Source organism: Magnolia sinica, chromosome 17, assembly GCF_029962835.1.
Source record: "Magnolia sinica isolate HGM2019 chromosome 17, MsV1, whole genome shotgun sequence".
In the NCBI taxonomy this organism is placed as follows: Eukaryota; Viridiplantae; Streptophyta; class Magnoliopsida; order Magnoliales; family Magnoliaceae; genus Magnolia; species Magnolia sinica.
In genome coordinates this window covers 8,416,893-8,425,422 of record NC_080589.1, presented here as the reverse complement: position 1 = coordinate 8,425,422, position 8,530 = coordinate 8,416,893, and the positions used below count along the sequence as shown (strand labels likewise).

Genomic DNA, 8,530 nt, shown 5'->3' with positions numbered 1-8,530 from the left:
TTGACCTCATCAAAGGGTTGGATGGCAAATAAACATTACAGTGGGCCCTAGGAAATTTTTAATGGTAGGCCTTCAATCAGCTCTGCTTCATGTGGTGTGTTGCGCCTGAGATTTGGATCTGCCTAATTTTCGGAACCACATCCTAAAACGGGCGGAAAAAAATGGATGGACGGTGTAGATATACGAAAAATAATTAAGGTGGGCCCGCCATGAGGTTAACACCTAATCCACTCCCCCTCAGAAAGATAGGTTTGCCAATTGGACGCACGCAAAGCTTACAGTCCCAACCCCTATATAGACAGCCAGATATGCCGAGTCGGGCATGGAACATCCAAACCATCCAGTCATCTCATCAGGCTGGCCGTATGCTGGTCCTCTACATCGTAGGGTCCACCACAATGGATTCTAAAATTCATCTCATGTACATACGTTGGCAATTGTGATGGCATGAACAGGACCGGCACTGCAAACACTTGTTGGAATTAGCAAAACTGAAGTTGATTATCCAACAATCTCAAAAGGATCTTCAGAAATCCACCTGAAGATGTCATTCCACTCTCTATCATTGCCGCACTTCGTTCCACGGACACCAAAACCACCAAAATCCAAAAGAAGAAAACATTCACCGATTCAACTAATTATCAATATGTTTGTATAAGATTATCACTGTTATATAGCCGAAGGAGATGAGAGCTGAACCCAAGCAAATTCCTCTTTGTAACCTACGCTTGCTTCACAAGAGGCTGTGCAGGTATAGACAGCAATGGTCGCCCAATCAAGAGAGTCCGTATTATTTGTCACACCAAAGTAATAAAGCAGTTGAGGCAATACCTGCAAATGTGGATAACATAATAAGAAGAAGAAAATAAAGCAGAGGTTTGTCAGAAGACATCCAAGCGTATTGCTGCAGGCCATTGGAATCTTCAAGATTGGGAGATTGTAAATTTTGATCAATGGCCCCCTAAACAACGGTTAAGGAGACTACATATTCAAAGGAAAAGAGTAAAATGGTCAAAAGTGTTAGGGGAAAAAAGCCTCTACAGCTAACAGCATGGGCTTGGGTTAACCCGAGCCCGAGTGACCCAACCTGAGTTCGAGGCGGGTTGTAAGGTTCCTTGGGTTGGGTTAGGGTTGGAAAACGCCAACCCAATTTGAAATCGGGTTGGGTTTGTGTTGAGAAAATTTGGGTCAAGTTAGGTCGAGTTGGTAATAATGACTAAATTCGGATCGGGTTGGATTGGGTTTAGTCAGTTAAAGGTTGAGTATAGAGGAATTCAGGTCAGGTTTGGGTTAGGGAACTCAGGTTGGAATTAGGGTCAGGTCAGGTTGCAGGTTGGGTACTGTTGAGATTGGGTCAGGCTCCGCTTGCTGCTCAACCCAACCCAACCCACCAGAGCTGCACCTCTAGCATCCTCCATCCATGATGAAGCCCGTTGTGTAAACGGTTTGGATCGCCAAATATGAACCCAGATCCAAAGGCTACGGTCACGATGTATCCTAAAGCAATACGTCAGTATGTCTTATAGCAAAGCTCAGCTGCAAAATGGGAACGGTAACAGGAGGGTTTGGGGCCATTGCCAAATTGTTGCTGGAAGGGCTCCCAAAGGCGACTTATGCACTTTGCACTTGCAGCAGTGTAGAAAAGCAACCCGCATCAAGTGGGCTAGCATTTTCCCATCACCTCTGACCAAAATTGCAGTTGAGATGATGATGACAACAACAATAACAATAATAAGAGCTTTTGTTTGCAGCATAGCTGGTTACTAGGAATCTGTAGTAGTGAGGTGAACAGCCAGGTGAGAGAAGGGATCTCCATACCTGGAATTCATAACATTGAGGGCCATTGCAGTAGCTGCAATTTGGAATATCGGCTTTAGATGGCCGGCCGCTTGACATAGGCCATAGTGGCTTTGCCTTTGCATCTCGACAATACCTGTGAAATGTCCACATAGTGCTAATGGGTCTCTCAGGAATATCATGTACATGCAATTAGATTATGTTATGATTATCAGAGCTCTTGTAGAAAAGTTCTATGAAAATATCATCGAGACACAGAAGCAGAACTTTTGAGATCATTGTTGGCATTGCAGTCAGTGTGGTTCCTTTAATGAGAATGAATAAACAGCTATTCTGGTGAGACTTGAGAGCAGGTGATTGATGAAAGCATATTTGCCTGAATTTGGGAAGCCCTGGCACCCTTTTCCCAGCTGAATTTTGTTGTACACTTCAAATTTATCTATTTTATCATCATCATAATCATCTAAGCCTGATCGCAACTAAACCAAGTTGGCTACAATTTTTTTTTCTTCTTCTTTTGTTAGCTTGTTAGTACACCCACTGTCAGTTCACACTTCACTGTTAGCCACCCCACTAGGAATCGATACCAAGACCTCAGTGTTGAAACGAGGTTATCTTTCACTCAGTCTACCACTTGAGCTATGGATCAGGATGTAACCAGGTTGGCTACATGAATCCTTTTCTGCCATTCCACTCTATCAAGGGCTTTGGAATGTCATACTGTTCAGATTCATGTTGGAAGGTATGGCGTAAGTTTGATGCCGGCTGCCAACTTGATGCTACCCTCCTTTGTCCCGGCTGTGGACTGGCAATGGGAGCATTAAACTCCCACAAGCATAATGTAATAGACAACTACATAGGCTGATTAAAATCAAGTGCTATCTAACAGTCTATTACATAGATTGATTAAAATTAACAAGTTGATTACAATCAATAAGTTTTATCTATACTATACAAAAACAAAAAATATTTTTTTATAAACTAAGTCATGTATTTTTCTGTACTTTTACATGACCACAATACCCCTAAGACTATAGTTATACATGAGGTCATATTTGGGTGCCGCACTGGTATCTGTGCTATCATAATAGTAGTCCTATGATGGATGGAGCATATGCCAAAGTTGAAAATTGTCGGATGATCCTAACCAGCCAATAGGTGGTCATCCGCTGAGGGGTAGACATAAAGGGCTTTGCTACGTGCATATGAATGTGCAGTAAAGCTCATGTACATGCCAACATGTGCTAGCATGAAACGACGGGTCCGAGATCCAATCCATCCATCAGAAAGGCACCATTATATTGATGCCCTAGCCCAAGAATCAGGTTGATCTAAGCTGGCCAAAAGTTTGCAAAACAAGGGTATGCCTGTGAAAAACTTGAATTTTTCTAACCCATCCAAATATGTTTAGAATTGGGGCTCACATGCCGAGTGGACAACATTTATTTATGGCAATTATGGGAAAATTTGTACAATGTCGGACACATCGAAGCACTCTAATGCATCCAAGAGAATCCTATTATGCTAGAATAGGGTTTTCAATGAAACGTCCCAACACATCAAAGCACTCTATAGAACATTGTACACATATGCACAGCCACTATATACGTAATATACATGTATATCAATCTGAACGGGCAAATCATCCAGTGTACTTTGTCTCCTTTCAAAAATCAAAATAATACTAGTAATAATTGCCCAGTGTACATGTCATACACATGCCTGCTTATTTTGAACCACTCAAAGTGGGTCCCATTGTGGATGGATCATAGCTCTAAATCACACTCAGACATTCTTAACCATCTGATTTAACTGCTGAATTTGGACCATAAAACATTTTCTTTTACCATCAATTTGATGGTTATCATTTGAATGGTTAGGATCATACAATCTATGTAATTTAGACATTGGGACCCATGATTTGGACAAGCCAGATTGGCATGCATGTATTTCACGTGCACAGCAGATGAGTTGCTGGACCAGAGAGGGGACTAGTTTGCCTGATTTTACCTTTGCCCTTCTTCAAATTAGTTAAAAATAAAGCGACTAGCAGTATCAGAATGCATGGGAGCACTAACCTTAATACTTGCTCAGGGGCCTTAGCAATGCGCTCTTGAAAACATGCCCAACTTCTTTTATCGTCATTTCCCTGCATGGCGGATCCAAAAGAAGCACATGTAAAGATCTGAGCATCTTGAAGCATAATTCCAAAATCAACCATGGAGTCATACCTTGAACTTGTCCAACAAGGATTTGAACGTTTCATCCATGTGGTCATTCGAAACTAGTGAAATTGCCTGGCCGTTGGTTTCGGCCTCCTCCGTATCAAAAACACATTCATCCTCACAAATGATCTCATACTCTGGCCATAATGTGTTGCAGGCAACTAGCAAAACAAAATTCATCAGCCCTAGTGATCTAGTGATTTTTGAAATAGTTCCTCCTTCCCAACACTATGTTACTGACCTTTGTCTATCTCCGCCAAAGTGTTTCTGCTATTACTGTCAGTAGAGCTGGGAGATTGAGAAGAAATGCTTATCCGTCTACAATCAACCTTATGCCCTGAGCGCCAATGCATGACCTAAAAAGAAAACTATATTTTTTTGGCATTGATTCCAAGGAAAACTAAGCCAAATTGATTCACAGACTCATGAATACCTGATGTTTCTCAGAGCAATATCGTGCTCTCCTGCAACTACTACAAAGCTTCTCTCCTTTCCATGTGCCACACCAACAACAGAGTGCAGCTAAAACAAACCACATGAGAGTAATGGGATCACCAAAAGGAATGTAAAATGAATGCAAATGAATGTGTGTCCACGTTATATGTACAAATCTTCATCATGCTGCACGCATTCAAACTACTTTATCAATCGACGTAGTTCAAGATCAATCATATACCTAGAAACCAAAAGCTACAGAAAACGAGCATTGGAATGCGTAGGGGTAAAAAATAAAAATATAAGCAAATCTAGAGTTCTGTGTTCCGCTTCAATTGTAACATAAATTCTGTAGTAATGGTTTGAATTTCTGGGGGAAAAGATCCGCAACGTAAGCAATGCAAAAAGAAGAAGAAGAAGAAGAAGAAGTCAGATTACCTCCGGCTCCAGATGGTTTATCAGTCCCATCATGCTTTGGAGGATTGCTTGAGTAGAATGCATTAGAGCGAGGTAGCTGGCAACGGAAAACCTTCACACTTAGAAACCATCCAAGCATCAGAGCAGTGGAATTCAGCAACGATGAGAATCAATTTTGACTCTTAAGTGTACTAGTTTCCCATTACCTGCGAGATGGCTTCTCAGGTTTGCGCTTCCATTGCTCATGCTGGTCTTGGAGGAGGCAAGTCATAGATGTGCACATGAATATGAATAATGTCCGATGAAAAGCAGATTCCTTCTCAGAAATTGGTGCATAAACCTTCCATGAAATGAAAATTGTAAAAATAAAATAAAGTCTATCAAGAGAATGTTATTCCTTTTCTTTGTAAAATATAACTCTACCAATAGTGGAAAGAAACAATAGAGAAAATAATGAATCGAAAGAGGAAAAAAAAAAACTCTAATGGGTCAGAACAAGGGAGATTGATTCCCCTCTAGCTTCTAGACTTCGAGCGAGATGGAACAACATTCATCTTTTCCATTCCAAGAGAAACACTTTTGCAGCCAAAATAAATGATCCCCAGTGCTAGATGAACAGTGGGTAACAACATAAGCAAATATGAAAGGAACGATTCCCCCAAACAAAATTGAAACTAAATGGCCTAAAACCTCAAATTTTGAATATCTCCTGAGAAATTTCTTGCCCGAGAAATTGCCGAGAATGAGATTTGTCACTATTGGTATGCATGGAAAAGCAGAAAGGATGGGTGGTATTGGCCTGATTTTCACACCAGGTGATCTTCATATCAATTTCCACCTTCTGCTCATGTCAGATGCCCACCTGCACATACGACATGCTGGCGGGAGAAAAGGTACAGCTTGGACAGCTTTGAATGCCGGGCGCTGAGCCTCAGCATTTGATCATTCCTCAATTTAAAAAATAACTCTCTCTCTCTCTCTCTCTCTCTCTCAGTTGAATTAGTTACTGAATCAAACTCAAATCTTAAAAATGCATCATCCAAACAATCCATTTCAACAATTGCAAGAAAAAGGAAAAAAATTTTAAAAAAAAAGTTTACAAATTTTAAATACCTGAAGCAAGAATTGCAGAGGCTCTCCACAGAATCCACAGTTACGGGACTTTTTCGACGGTAAATCGACCGGATCCAACCACGCCTACAAACAGAGACCCAAAAAAAAAACTCAATTACTCAAAATCTAGAAAATTGGGAATTTGAAATTCCACGAACTTGCAGCATACCGGCACACCTCCCGCCTTGCTAGGAAATAAGTGTCGGAGGAGCGATTGGGGATTCTTCGGCTTCTCGACGAAACCTAACGTTACAGCCACGTCTTCTTCTGCTTCGTCTTCATCATCGTCGTCATCATCGGCTTCTCCTTCTTCTTCTTCAATTCGTTCTCCAATTTCCTCGTCTTCTTCTTCTCTGAGTGAGGAGATTTGGAGAGAGTTGAGGTTTTCTAGGGTTTTCAGGTCTGTGGATTCGGACTCCATTTCTCTTTTGGACGTTTTCTAGGATTCTCAATCCGCTAAAGATGGAAGCGTAGAATCCGATGGCAGTTCTGTAATATCGCTTTGCTTTTTTTATGAGGTTTGGCCCCAAAGGCTACTCCACTTCCCGTTTTTAGGGTTTTTGAAGGAGGGAGAAAGTGGGAGGTAATGGCCGTAGGGGTGGGAGAGGTGGGCATCGGACCGAGTCGGATCCGATTAGGGCTAACCCGATCCTGTCCGAAATCTAACTGGGCTGTCCCGAATCCGTTCCGATCCGGACGGAGTCCGGAACATAGGACTCAACCCGAGACATGGTTGGTCTGACCCGAACCGAGTCCGACTCGTTCAGATAATCCGAGTTGGATAGGGTTAGATGCGATTCCAAGGGTTAAAAATGGTGAAAATTATTATCCCATTGCTATTTTTGGTGTGGCCATTTTAGCTTTAGATATGTTTTATTTTATTTTTTCAAATGATTTAAAATGATCATGCAAAATGGATAAACGGTATGGATATAATAAATACATCATTGTGGGGCCATATGAGATTGATATCATTTGAGCCGTTCATACATCTCGGAGCTCGAGGCGTAGCGGTGAACATGCTTTGCACGGCAGCTCACGAAAAGATGTCTTTATGTTATGAAGTTATGTGGGTCTGATCATGGAATATGTGTTATATCCAAACCGTTCATCCATTTGGCGAGCTAGTGTTAAGGCTTGAGACAAAAAATAAGATAGATCTAACTATCAAGTAAACCACACTGGAAAAAGTAGTGGGACCACACTGAATGTGGTCCAGATGATCTTTGGATATGATCCATTTTTGCAGATATAATAAATACATCACTGTAGGGCCATAAAACTTTGATCACCTTTGAACCGTTCGTACAACTCGCAGCTCGAAGAGCACCTGCACCAGTGCACCGAAGACGGGACGGATTGGCTACTCCCCCTGACACCAGCCTCGTGGGCAGTGGTCAGTGATCTGTGGGCCCCACCATGATGTATGTATCTCATCCCTTCCATTCATCAATTTTTAAAGATGATTTTAGGGCTTTCTTTGAATTAGTATAGGGAGATAAATCTCAGGTGGACCACACACCATAGGAAAACAAAAGTGATTAGATATCCATCATTTAAATCATACTAAGGCCCACTGTACTATTTATTTGACATCCAATCTGTTGATTAGGTCATAAAGACCCAGATGGAGGGAAAAACCAAAGATCAGCTTGATCCAATACTTTTATGGGCCCCAAAATTTTTTTAATGGTTGACGTGCATTCAAAACTGTTTCCTATAATGGTCCACTTGAGATCGGGATATACTCATTTTTTGTATAATACCACATAATGATCTAGAAAAATAAATGGACGGCATTGATGAAACAAATACATCATGGTGGGGCCCACAGAGCATCGACCGCCAACCATTGGCTAGTGGTGGGGGAGTAGTGAATTCGTTTCCACTTTCCAATGAGTCGTCTTCGCATGACATGTACCTGCAACTACCTGTACATAGCTGTGTGTGGTACACCAGCAAACAAGAGAGTACACAATAAGTATTGTTGGGGCCCACCTTGAATGCGTGTGGTTTATCCATGTTGTCCATTCGTTTTTGGAAATCATTTTAGTCGTTGAATCCAAAATTGATGCATATTCAAAGCTCAAGTGGACCATATCAAAGGGAAAAGTAGAAGTATCAATAAGAGCTACTCCAAATCGGGTAGGTTCGGATCGGTTCGGATCTATTCGAATCGGGTTTTTGGGTCGGGTCGGGTCGGATCAGATCAGGGGTAATACGAAGTCGACCCGAAAGATTTCGGATCTGGATGGAGCTACCCGATCCGCACCAATCTAGACCGTCGGTTCGGGTTGGATCAGGTCTGGTCGGGTCGGATCCACCGGATCGGGTCTCTTTTGGCAATGGACCGGGTTTGGGCTGGTCCAGGCCGGGCTAGGCCCGACAATTAAAGACCGAGCTGGGTGTGATTTTTCAGACATGACCCATCTATAACCGGCCCAGTAAACGGATGGACTGGATTGTATGAGAAAAGTGGATGGCTGGGAAACAGGAGGTGCGATTAAATGCTCGGGCAGCAGAGACTGTACATGTACAGTACA

The 8,530-nt window shown here is 42.1% G+C and overlaps 1 protein-coding gene across 2 annotated transcripts; it reads right to left on the bottom strand.

Moving 5' to 3' along the window:
• Positions 1 to 482: 482 nt before the first annotated feature.
• LOC131230939 (uncharacterized) lies at positions 483 to 6,579 on the bottom strand. Of its 2 annotated transcripts, none has more exons than XM_058226965.1 (10): positions 6,157 to 6,579; positions 5,988 to 6,071; positions 5,081 to 5,214; positions 4,896 to 4,993; positions 4,456 to 4,511; positions 4,264 to 4,378; positions 4,029 to 4,183; positions 3,876 to 3,946; positions 1,819 to 1,933; positions 483 to 831 (listed from the first exon to the last, which is right to left on the bottom strand). In XM_058226965.1, the coding sequence occupies exons 1-10, from the start codon at positions 6,406 to 6,408 to the stop codon at positions 670 to 672; spliced, it is 1,242 nt and encodes a 413-aa protein (XP_058082948.1). In that variant the 5' UTR covers positions 6,409 to 6,579; the 3' UTR covers positions 483 to 669. The 2 variants fall into 2 exon arrangements, with proteins under 2 accessions (XP_058082948.1, XP_058082947.1); XM_058226964.1 differs by having other exon boundaries at positions 4,456 to 4,544; positions 6,157 to 6,577.
• Positions 6,580 to 8,530: the final 1,951 nt, after the last annotated feature.

Coding starts and splice junctions, on each gene's coding strand:
- LOC131230939 (XM_058226964.1), bottom strand. CDS start 6,408: ATGGAGTCCGAATCCACAGACCTGAAAACCCTAGAAAACCTCAACTCT. Junction 6,072..6,156: donor GCAAGGCGGGAGGTGTGCCG/GTATGCTGCAAG, acceptor CTCTGTTTGTAG/GCGTGGTTGGATCCGGTCGA. Junction 5,215..5,987: donor CTCTGCAATTCTTGCTTCAG/GTATTTAAAATT, acceptor ATTTCATGGAAG/GTTTATGCACCAATTTCTGA.